General features: G+C 52.1%; 1 protein-coding gene across 1 annotated transcript in view; it reads right to left on the reverse strand.

Annotated features, from left to right (window-relative positions):
- The window catches only part of SF3A1 (splicing factor 3a subunit 1), a 19431-nt gene continuing 7425 nt past the window's right edge, over positions 1-12006 (reverse strand). The window contains exons 3-16 of the mRNA XM_082354102.1: positions 11728-11935; positions 10294-10551; positions 8144-8218; positions 7266-7416; positions 6705-6898; positions 5610-5727; positions 5161-5346; positions 4316-4437; positions 3969-4214; positions 3203-3410; positions 2566-2720; positions 1427-1528; positions 1242-1313; positions 1-513 (exon numbers count right to left, since the gene is read on the reverse strand). Coding sequence (XP_082210228.1) covers positions 412-513; positions 1242-1313; positions 1427-1528; positions 2566-2720; positions 3203-3410; positions 3969-4214; positions 4316-4437; positions 5161-5346; positions 5610-5727; positions 6705-6898; positions 7266-7416; positions 8144-8218; positions 10294-10551; positions 11728-11935 — 2197 coding nt within the window. The 3' untranslated portion in view covers positions 1-411. The remainder of the gene's footprint in view (positions 514-1241; positions 1314-1426; positions 1529-2565; positions 2721-3202; positions 3411-3968; positions 4215-4315; positions 4438-5160; positions 5347-5609; positions 5728-6704; positions 6899-7265; positions 7417-8143; positions 8219-10293; positions 10552-11727; positions 11936-12006) is intronic.

The following is a 12006-nucleotide window of genomic DNA, read 5'->3' on the forward strand; positions in this document are numbered from 1 at the left end:
TTCACGAGAAGGGTCGGAGAGGTTTATTAGCCCATGGCAAGATACAAAATGATTCATGATAACAACAATATTCTACCAGCCAAGTGTCACTTGGCACTATGATAACATCCTATAGGACATCCCTGGTTTCACATTTCCTAATGGGCTACCTGAAGAAATGACCCCTCAAATCAAGACCCAAACACAAAGGGATTCCAGGGGTCACTGGGGAGGAGAATGCCTGAGAAAGCCCTCTCTGATCAATGTGGGGAGGGAGTGGGGGGAAGGAAACTCTGCAGGACAATTTGGATTTCCAAACTTAGTAAGAGGAAAACAAATGCGCAAGGCAGGGTCTCCTGGGTCTGGGACAGGGGTAGGGGACAGGAGAGGCAAAACGGCAGTAGTTGGGACCTGACAGCAGGTTTCTCTCTTCTACTTCTTCCTCCCGCCTCTCTCTTTGAGCGCCAGGTGGATGATGGCACCATTAGCCATGTTGTAGTAAGCCAGCGAGTTGGAATCCTTGATGAAAATGCCCTAGAAAACAGATGGAGTGCCTCAGCCCAGGGCAATCTGGCCTTGAACTCAGAGAGCAGCCTCACAAGTCCCGACACTCTGAACTTAGCAAATACAAGGGCTTGAAGGAAGGTGGGGTGGGAAAGGGAGTGGCACAGGGCAGGAGTGAAGGTCTCTGGTTCCTCCCCCAATGCTTTGCTCTTCCTTCCTTCTGACCAAGCCACGCTGTCAACACCCCAAAAATCTGGCCCTGACAAACCCCATGGAATTTTGACTCTCAAATCATAAGACCTTTAGAGATCAACAGCCTCACTTTACAGAGGAGGAAACTGAGGCCCGGAATGGGGATTTGTCAAAGTCCAAAAAGGGAGAACATAGCAGTCCTGTGTGACCTGGCAGGCACCAAGGTGAGCTGGACTATCACCTTTGTGTCCAAGCACAAAGCCAGGCTACCTGAGACCACACTGACTGGGATGGCTCTACCACTGGGACAGAAACCTACCAGAGCACTCTGAAGTCTGGTCCCCAGATGTCACTGAGGCATTCAAACCCAATACAAGACTGTGCTGTGACCCCGCCAGAGCCTCACCCTGTCAGACTAACCTGCCCCAGCACCCCCCACCAGCATCATCACTTCCAGGATGGACTCAAATGACCACACCCAGGTGTCCCCCCACTCCTGATTCCACAAGGGATTTATTAGCTTCTTGGACAACAGAGGGGGCAAGGACTACAGACACCCAACTCACCTCATACTGCAGCTTCTGTTTCCCTGCTGGCATGCCCGTGGCTTCGTGAATCTTCACCTTGATGACAGAGACCTATGGGACCGAGGAGAGGTCAGTCACCTCTTGCTAAGGTCAGCTGCAGGAAGCTTCCCCCTGACTCTCTGTTTCCCCTGTACCTGATGCCAGTTGGGGACAGCAACTCATACCTGGTCTGTGAGTGGGAGGGTGAAGACCAGCACCTGTCCGTTCAGCTTCCATTCCGTCTTATCCTGCATGTTGGGCACCTGGACTTTGATGGACACTGGACCCTGCAAAACAGGAGGTGGCCATTATGCCTGGGGAGCCCTGAGTCAATCAGGAACTACGCTCTCCTGTTCCTGAGCCAGTCGAGACAATGTCACCTGTCCATCAGGGCTCCTGGACTCTGGCCTGTTTCACTACTGACACCACTTGTGACATAGAACAAATCACTCCCCCTTTTCAAGAATTGGTTTCCCTTCTTTAGAACGATCCCTGCCTACTGGTAAGGCTGGAGCTGAAGAAGAGGCATGAAAGTGCTCTGCAAGCCTCAAGAAGTACCACAGGGGAAAGAATATGAACTGTGAGGTCAGAAGATCTGGGTTCCCAACTCAGCTTCCCTGCTAACTAGGTCTCTCTGAGCCTCAACACCATGTCTGTAAAGCGGCTGATCACAACTGCTGGATGGTGATGTTGTGAGCATTCAACAGACCAAGTACTGTAAAATGTGTGCCTCTGCCCCAGCACTTGAGTAGGTACTCAAGAAATGGAAACTACCATCAAAAAGGAAAAAAGAAAAAAGATTTGGTCAAATGCACTGGCGGTGGGGGGGGGGGGGGCTGGGAATGTTTCTGCCTCCTCACTGGAGCTTTCCCAGGCACCAGCAGTGCCAAGGTTCCCAGCTCTTATTTCTAGTACCTCCACAGGATCCCCACAACACACCATCTCCTAAGGGCTGGACCTGAGGCAAAGGCCACCAAGAAATTAAGAATCGCACTCAGGATTCCCTCCAGTGCCCAGAACCCCTTTCACACCTGAGTCCTACTGCCTGTGCAGCTGGGTGTCCCTGCTGGCCTCTGCGACAGTTCACACCAGGCGGACTACTGACAGCTGTCTGCTCCTCTGGCTGCTGACCCCCCCATCTAGTGTGTGCTCAGAAGCTTCACGGGCCTCCAATGGCTGACCCAGGTCCCAGAAGCCAAAACCATGGAAGAATAGGGTGGGCCAGGGAGCATGTGACTGGGGCAGGACTGGACACCGCCCCCGCCCACCCTTCCCCCGCCCATCTAGATACTCCAGGCTGTGGGCAGCACTCTGAGATGCATACCTTGTTTCTGCGCAGAAACTCCTCCTCTGGCATGAGGCTGTCCTCGGTCTTCAGTTTCTTGGAGGCAGGCTCATCTTCCATGGGAGGTGGGGGGTGGACAGGCGGCATAGGGGCTGGAGCTGGGACGGGTGCCACAGGCGGTGCGGGCACGAAAGCTGCAAGGACAGGAATAAGCAGCCACGTGAGTGGGAGGAAGGGCCCAGGACTCAGGGCTGGTGAGAGTGAAAAGGGGAGATTGCAAAGGTTTCCCATTTCTCCCAGAGGTGTGAAGGACCACTCCTTGCTGAGTCTGGTAGCCAGTAAGTTCCCTGGCAGGGGGACCTGGGAGACTGCCCAGATTGGGTAGCAGGAAACTGAAGGAGGGGCAGGACCGATGGATGGAACAGGTGGCAGCCAACAGCAAGCATCATCAGGCCTCTGTGCCTGTCCAGGCTGACCCCTCTGGGTGCACAGACCCCAGCTCTGCCATATCAGCCTACCTCCCCCAGGAGCCGTAAGCCCCTGGCTTCTAGCTCAGGGATCTCTCACATGGTGAACTCAAGGCTCTCCTTTGAGCTGGACCACCAGCTGGAACAGCTGGCACTACCATCAGCCACTGCTCTGCTCAGGGCTTGGCCTGTAGTCCTGACCCACTGACCTGTCGGCACAATCATGGGTGGTGGGCGGGGTGCCATGATAGGAGGGGCCGAGGGAGGCATGGGCACCACGTTGATCCTGGGCGCGTGGATGATCGGTGGCATGGGGGCGATCACCGAGCCTGGGGGCAGTCGGACCACTGATGCCATCGGGGGCCGGGGCATGACGGGTACTGCAGACACAACTGTAGTACGGACAGGAGGTGGCATCTGTGGGGGTGAAGACCCACAGGTCACAGGAAGCCAAGACTGCACTCTAAGAGCACACACAGCTGGCAACTGGCCACCTGCAGCTTTCAGGATGAGGCTGGATAGCTTCAACTCAGCCCCCTGGGGCTGAGAGTGCAGCCTCACACTGGGCCCTGACAGGAACTACGCTGAGAGAGGCCCAGGGCAACCCTCTTTCCACTTGGGACTCAACCAGCTGCTCTTGGCAAACACTGAGAGAGCCACTGAAGACACTGACCTCCATTTAGCCCCCTGGAGTCAGGCCAGCAGTCCTCCAAGACCCATTAAGCCCTCCAGCCCGTCCCTGACCCAAGCCTGCTTCTCACATTTGCCACTCGCCTCCCTCCCTGTTCCAAGCCTCCCACACAGATGGAAAATCAGGCTGGAGGTTCCCACTTCTAACTAAAGGGTTCTTTTTCTCTCGACTTGACCCACTCAGCGCTTGGGCCCACTGTGAGATAGCTGCCCTTCTCAGCCTGCAATGTCTAACCCCAAGAACCCAGCTCTGAAAGACCAGTCACAGGGTGGCTGCTGGCTAACCGCGGGTGGCCGGGGCACCGAGGTAATGGGTGGGGCTGAGCTGGGGATGTTGGTGGCTGAAGACGGAGGTGGTGGCTGCTGGGGGATTTCATTGGGCTTGCTGGGGCCAATCTTCTCCTTGGTATCATCTTCTGGCACCAAGCCCTTAGCCTTGTGGATGGCCTCGATCTGCTCCTGGAGGGTGATATTGGCCTGGGCAGCCTGCTGGGTCCGGGCCATGCTGCCGGAATGACCATCCCAGGTCACCTGCATGGGAAAGCAAAGCCACAGCTTGTCAGGGCTCCTGGAACTGAGCCCAAGTGTGAGTCTGACGGCAGGGAAGGCACTAAGAGTCATCTGAGCTGCACCTTTTCCTCTGGCTTCTGGATCTCCTCCTCGCCAATCTTCTTACCAATGGCCGTTTCCTCTACACCAAAGATGTCGGTACGCCGCTCAGCCAGCTGTTTCAAGCTGCTCTCAATATCCAGACCTGGAAATAGTCACAGAACGGAGGCAGGGGACAGAAAGGGGAACTAAACCAGATGCCCTTCTGACAACACAGCAGCTCTACTGGTGCAGGGTGGAGGCTGTTCTCATGGGACAAGGCTATCTCTGGGTCCCAATACAGCACGCCTGTCCTCTGAGCCTAGGGAAGGCTGCCCAACGAGCACTAAGCCTGTAAACCAGGGCTTGTCCAACCCCTTGACTTACAAAAGGCAACTGAGAAGACAGGGTCACGTGAGTGGCGTGGAAAGTAGCAGAGTCAGGACTGAAAGCCTGGTCTCCTGCCTCCAGGACAGTTTCCTCCCTCCCTATCATGCTGCTTCTCACACACAGTCACGGCACCAGGTCTCATTTCAAGGTGCTCAGTGTACTCCAGCCATCAGAGCCTTCATTCTAAGACAGCCCTGAGAGTGAGCACCTCTCCCAGCTGTAGTCAGATCTTGCACTAGGACGTCAATGGACACATGCTATCCACATCAGGTGCCTACCTTTGGAAGAATCCCTATGAAGAGTCCTTCTAGAAAATGGGAAGTTATTTTGTAGTGTCATAGGCTGCACCTATCCTCAAAAGCTTTTATTGACCTCAATTGTTACCTTCTATGCTTGATTAAAGCATAAAGTTGATCAGAGATTCCCCATGGGCCAAAGTGAGTTGGGGCTGAGTCAAAGAAGGGGTGTGGACAGAGTGGGAGATGCCCCCCAACCTCACCTGGTGCGTACACCTCATCATCACTCTGCTTCTCACGAATGGAGCGATCTCGCTGCTCCAGCCAACGGGGGTCAAGAAGCCCAATGCGCATGTGTTCCTGCATTTTGCTGGCAGGGATCTTCTCCCCAGTGATGGGGGACACGAGATATTCATCTGGAGCAGGGGCTGGAGGCAGGGGCTTGGAAGCTAAAAAGCAAGAGATTCTTGAGTGAGAATACTGGGTGGCAGGCCAGGTTAAGAAGGTGCTATTTCATTTGTGCACCATCCATTCAGTGCCACGCTGTACCTGGCACGATGCATTGCACCAGAGCACCAGCGATGACGAAGTCCCATTCCCCATCGTGAGGCCTATGACAGAGGAGCTATCAATGCCTTTATGACAAGCCACCTCGAGCCCTCCTAAAAATGGACAGGTCTGAGGAACATGAGGGCAGAAGAGCAGAACCAACCTTTTGGGTCATAGTCCTTCCGGACAATGACCTGGTCTGGAGTTGGGGGCAGAGGCGGTGGCATGGGTGTCTCTGGAGGTGGGGGCACTTTCTGCCCTTCTTCTTCATCATCTGAACCCTGAAAAGCAAAGTAGTGGCAGGACTCAGAGAGGGGATGAGAAGCCACCTCCCTGCAGCTGAGCCCTGGTGGCTCTCAGGGTGGCAAAGAGCCTAGGCCCCTGCCGGTCAGCACCCATGTGCTAAGCCTCCCAGGGCAGCCGAGGCCAGCCGGCAGCTGGCCAAGCTGCTTCCTCACAGCATGAATGGGAGGGCTGGGGGCCGTGGTGCTAACACTCTGCCCAGGCATTTCCAGCAGCTGGCACCAGGCAGTCACAGGAGGCCAACGGCACTTAACGTGATGGAGAGGGGTGCGGGGAACAAGTCTGTGTTCAATGGTAGCTGCTCAAGAAGCAATGCTGGGAGGGAGAGAAAATGTCAATTCCCAGACACACATGCCTTTATTCTCAGGCTGCACACAAATTCTTTCCGAGGGGAGGAAAGCAGTTTGGCTCTGGAGACTCTATGCCTGCTTGGAGAGCCTGCCTCGATGGGGGTAGAGGAGGCCAAAAGCCACTTAGCAAAGCTCTGGAGGACTTCCCTGGAGGTCCAGTGGTTAGGACTCCATGCTTCCACTGCAGGGGGGATGGGTTCGATCCCTGGTCGGGGAACTAGGATCCCGCGTGCCACACGGTGTGCGCCCCCACCCAGAAAAAAAGAAAAGCTCTGGAAACTGCTGATCATTTGGGCCTCAGCGCAAAAGCGTCAAAGTACATGGTATAGAGGTTTCCCTAACTGAGAGCCAGCCTGGGGTCGGTAGTGAGCAGGGCCCCTGGGCAAAGGAGGAAGGTCACAGAACAGGGCCAGCACAGCTTTCAGATCCTTGCCTATGAATGAATCTTTGTTGCCTGAGCTGGAAAGAGGCTCTGTGCTGCCTGGGCTTGGGCAGCTACTCAGCCAGGACTCCTTCAGGAACCCACACTTCCTTTCAAGATTCACAAGGGAGCTGGACTTCTCTGGAGGAGAGCACCCCCATCTTCTTGGGCTCCAGGAGCATACCTCATCCATGTCTTGCACTTGGGTGTCCTGGTCCAGCTGGGACGGAGGCTCCTCCGCCTTCTCCTGTTTCTCGTCCTCCTCATCAGACTCGACCTCCATCTCGACCTCCTCACTCTCCCCAAACTTCTCGTAGCGCTCCTGAATGAGAATTCGGGCCCCCAGCTCCTCTGGGGTGGTGGGGGGAGGGAAGTTCCCTGGCAAAGGGTGAGCCAGAGTCAAAGGCAGGGTTCCACAGATGCTCCTTATCAAAGCCCCATCTATCTGCCCTCTCCACACTGTCAACCCTCTGAGGGCTGGGACTGTCTGATACCTCTCCTATCTCCAGAGGCCCACCCGTTGGGCCATTATTGTCAGGCACGATAATATTTGTTCAATTGGGTTTAACTGGGGCAATGTGGTAGAAGTGAAGTCTTCCAGAAGCAGAGAAGAAACAGATGCCCATAGAACCCTCTGAGGGATTCTGCTGCTCCTTGGGGACAGCTGGAAGAGATATCCCAGGATGGCTCCAAGCTCCTGGCTCCCCTAACTGGAGTCACAGACCTACCTTCCTCATAGACCTACCTTGCTCATTGGGTTGGAAGTCCACTGTTTCCACCACCACAAAATCATGCCAGTCAATCTGAGCATAGGCCACCCGTTCCTTTTCCTTCTCCTCCTCTTCCTTCTTCCTCTCACGCTCCTGAAACTTGGCCCACTCCACTCGATAACATACCTGAAGGGATAGGAAACAGCATGGTGCTGAGCTGAATCAGAGTCTGCTCCTGAGGAGGCTATCATCTCCAAGGTCTTCACCAAAGCCAACGTCTCCTTCAGAACAGGAAGCTGACCTGCCCATAAAGGGGAACTTCCTGGGGCAGACTATGGTATTTGTATCTGGTTTCAGCCAGGCTCAGAGTTTGGACAGGATGAAAATATGACATGCCACAGAGACCTTCTGTCTGGGGCCCAGAGAGACCTTTTGTCTGGGCAGCTGTTTGTTATAACCTCAAAGTTTTCTGCTTCAGTTGGTGAGTGGCTAGCAAACTCCCTCCCAGAAGTTTGCATGACAACCAAGTGCCCACAAAAGCAGCAGCAGTCTGAAAGCCTGCAAAACAGAAGCCTCAAGCAGCCACCCAGAACAGCCAGCACCAATATGCCCTCTTTCTTCGACTCTGAAAACCTGGGACTTCAAAAGGCAGTTGTCACCAGAGAACCCGTTCAAAAGCTGGCTTCTAGCAACAGAAGAAAAGAAGAGACTGAAGCAGACAGCAGAGCAGAAAGTTGGGGAGCAGAGAATCCAGGTTTCTTGGTCTTTGTAGCCTCAAGGCCTTTCCTCCCACCATGACTGTGCCTGGAGCATAACAAGGTACTGGTTCGGAGCCTACTTCCGAACACACAACAGAACCCACACAATGTAACGTTAGTGCCGTCAGTAACTGGTTATAAGAAATTTAGTTTACCTGGTCCAAAACTTCCCGGGGGTTCTCTGCCTCTTTCTTGAGCTTGGTAAATAAGCCTTTGGGTGGAATCAAGATCTGAAACACAGAAGATTTAAAGCAACTGTCAGTGCAGCACAACACGGGACAAAGAAGTGGCCTTCCTGGGCCTGTGGAAAGGCACAGGAGAAAGGAAAGCATGGGATTCTGGGATCCAATCTCAGCTCCACTTGGCTGTGCAACTTTGGGCAAGTTACTCAACCTCTGTAACTTGGTTTCCTTCTACAAAATGGTGACACTGCCACTTAAAGTTGGCATCATCAACTTAAAAGGTTGCCAAGGATAGCAGGAAAGTATGCAAAACCACCACCAGATCACTGAGCATACAGTCAGCACGTGATGACTGCTCTCAGGGGGCGGATCTGCCCTTTACCCTTCTGCACATGCCAAGAGGCCCCCTGATGACTTTACTGAAGACTGCAGCCCACAGGCTCCACCTCCCTAGACTTCTATCCCCTGCTTTCTGTTTAGCATTTTCTCCATAGTATTTATCACCATCCGACATACACTGACGTTGCACTTGCTTGTTGCCCCTTCACTAGACCAGTCTCCACAAAGACAGGGATTTCTCTGTCTTCGGCTCACTGCTACATATCCAGCACCTAGAATAGTGTCTGACACTCAAAGCATATTTGCTGAGAGAACGAATGCTGGCTTTGTTTGAAACAGCCAATCTTTCCAACTGCCCCAAGCGTATCCACTCTCACTGGCAAAGCAGCTCAGCCCCACTCCATCCTCTCTGTCCTTCTGCCTCAGGAATTGATCTGCTCCTAGAATTCCCAGGCTTAGAGACACACCGGCGCCCTCAGATTAGAGTAATGAATGTCAATACCCAAATTCTGAAGGAGAAGGAATAGGAAGTTAACAGAATAAAAAGGAATCTGTGGACCTTTAACTCTGGAAGCAGTCCACTGAGAGAAATTAACCCAGGGCTCACTTAAAATTGATACTGTGTAGTTACAATAACCCTTGGGTCTTATGACTTGAATGATTGTTATTTCAGCTACTCTCCTAGCTTCTGGACTTCCTAAACACAAACATTTTTGTCATTCTTTCTAGTTATATACTTAAAGTGAATGAAGTTAGAGGAAATCATTACATAACCTTTCAAGTCAGATCTTTAACATATTGTTTCTAGGTATCAAAAACAGATGTGCAAACCATGCCACTAAAAAGGAAAGACAACCTCCATTATGTATGTAGCAAGAAAAATGTTCCACAGGCATATCTATACCAGTGTACTTTTTAATAAATTAGCAATCTGATTATTTTAAATACCAGTATTGACTTGTCTGCATTCTTGATTGCAACAACGCAGCATGATAATTAAGATCTTAGGGTCTGGAATAAAAATGCCAGCACTCAAGTCCCTGCTCTGCAACTCTTTAGCTGTGCAACCCTGGTCAAGTTAACTTCTCTGTGCCTCAGTTTCCTCTTCTGTAAAATGAACATAATAACAGTGGCTACCTTATAGGTTATTAGTGATTAAATGAGAAGATACTACATAATATAAGTACTCAATACTGGCTACACTTATTTATTTTAAATTGCTTCCCAATGCCTATTTAAATGATACTTCTAATTCAAGGTACTTTTTAGGGTGGAAAACAACAGAGGTTTCAGAGTCAAATGTTGGTTAAATCTCAGTGCAGCTACTTACTAGCTGAGAGACCACAAGTAAGTACTTCACCTCTCTGAACTTTTTGAAATAGGAAGGAAAACACTTACCTTATGGATTCTTGTGAGGATAAAATTAGGTAATAATACGAGGCAACTATTAAGAGCTTGCCTCTTCTCAAGCCCTACTGAGGCAACCGAACATTAAATGTACATAAAAGCAACTAGCACCACTTGGCCTTATCACGCAGCAGGCACTCACCTAATGAGTTATCAATCACGCGTTTCCTTTCTCTTTAGAAACAGCAGTCTACGTTGCATTTACTAGGAAAACTGAATAGAAATCAAGATTTTATACTGAACTGGGATTTTTAACATCTGCTTGGGGGCCCCACACAGGAGCGGGATCCTTGCAGACAGTGAGTGGATAGAGTGCTGATGGTAAGATGCCTTCCTTCCCTGGGCCCAGCACCCCGGCCCCCGCCCTGCCCAGGCACCTTGGTATACTGTTCCACCAGCTTCGTAAAGTAGTTGAAAAGGCTGTGTTGCGGGCGAAGGAAGTCAAACTGGTAGTTGCGCTGCTCTTTCTGCATCAGCTGGGTCAGAAACTGGCGCCCATTCCTGGCCACAAACTGAGCCGTCAGCTTCACCACGTCCAGGTCGAAGGCTGAGATGGAGGGGGGGTCTGCAATGAACTCGAACTCGGGAGGGGGCTCTTTGGGCACGATGGTCTCTTGGATCACTTGGGCTTGAACCTAAGATGCAAAGGGAATGTGAGGCAAGAGGCACAGGGGTGGAGAGAATCCAGAGAGGGGGCGGGGACGCACCCCCGGCAGACGGCACAGACCTCTACACTTCTAATCACGCACACGCCACTGGCACGTGGTGTGAGAGAATCCTAACTCACAAGGGCACCGATTTCTTGGCCAACTGTAGCCTCGACTCCCTAAATGCCTTTCTGAATGAGAACCGAGTCCCTCTGTATCTCTACTGCTCCCTTGAAACTGAGGACCAAAACTGCGCTGCGTGGCAGAAGATCTAACAGGAACATAGCTTATGAAACCCCACCCAAGGGAGACAGAGGATGTAGTAAGCCCTACATGTGTGCAGAGGACCCCACTGGACAGAAGACTTCCACATTTGTTACCTCATCTGGCCACTACACGAACCAGAAGGTGGACAGAACTAGTACTGTGAATTCTTTTTATAGATGAGGAAACTGAGATCACCTGAGGTCCTAGGAGTAGTAAATTGCAACACAAGGTCTCAGAACCTACTCCAACCTTTACTTCCCACTGTAAAACAAGGGGCAGCCTTTGCCACCATGGCTCAGGAGTGAAGCAAAGAGAAAGGACCAGTCCAGGTCTACACAGGAGGCAAAATGTGAGGGCCCTTCCTGTCCTCACTGATAGCCCTAATCATCCCTAGTGCTAAGGGGGTATTAGGGCAGGCCAGAAAGAGAGGCCCTGGCAAGGTGAGACAGTAGAGAGGGATGCAGAAGAAGGGGTCCACAAGCCACACTGCAGCACTGCCCTCATGCCATGGCCAAGGAAAAGAGTAGGAACTGAGAGCATGGACTTTAGGGTCCTGACTCTGTGGCCTTGGGTAAATTGTGCTTCCCTAAGCCTCAGATTCCTCATCTGAAAAATGGTCACTTTACTGGCCTCCTCATGCAGCCCCTGTGAGGCACCAATGAGACAAGGCTCTCAAAGCACTGAGCACAGAGTGTGACAGGCAGCATTCAGCAAATGCCAACTGTCAGCAACACTTTGCTGTGTGAGCCTCAGCATCTGCCTCTGTAAGATGGGGATAAAGACCTCAAGTTTCTCCCTGGGTGGTTGTGAGGTCTCGACAGCAGAGTTCATTATCTTCCCCTCCCTGTCCCAGCCTCCCTCAGCCCTGGGGAAGCAAAGGGAGGGGCTGGTTCCAACCTTCTGGGGCAGCTGCTGCTGGGTGGCTTGCTGCTGCTGCTGCATGACCTTGGGGATGGCAGCCGAGGGCTCCTGGGCTTTCCCCTCCTTGAACTCGCTGACCTTGTGGCGGTAGTAGGCATGGTAAGGGTCATTGGGGTTCAGGAAGTTGAACTTGGGGTTGTTGATCTCGTTCTGTCGTATCCTAGCTTCAAATTCAGGTCCGTTTCTAGAAAAAGGAAAAAAGAGAAGCATTAATACCACAACCCTTGCAGCTGCTCAGACCAGAACACTGCCCAT

Source organism: Balaenoptera borealis (assembly GCF_965194805.1).
Source record: "Balaenoptera borealis genome assembly, chromosome: 14".
NCBI classification, from domain to species: Eukaryota; Metazoa; Chordata; class Mammalia; order Artiodactyla; family Balaenopteridae; genus Balaenoptera; species Balaenoptera borealis.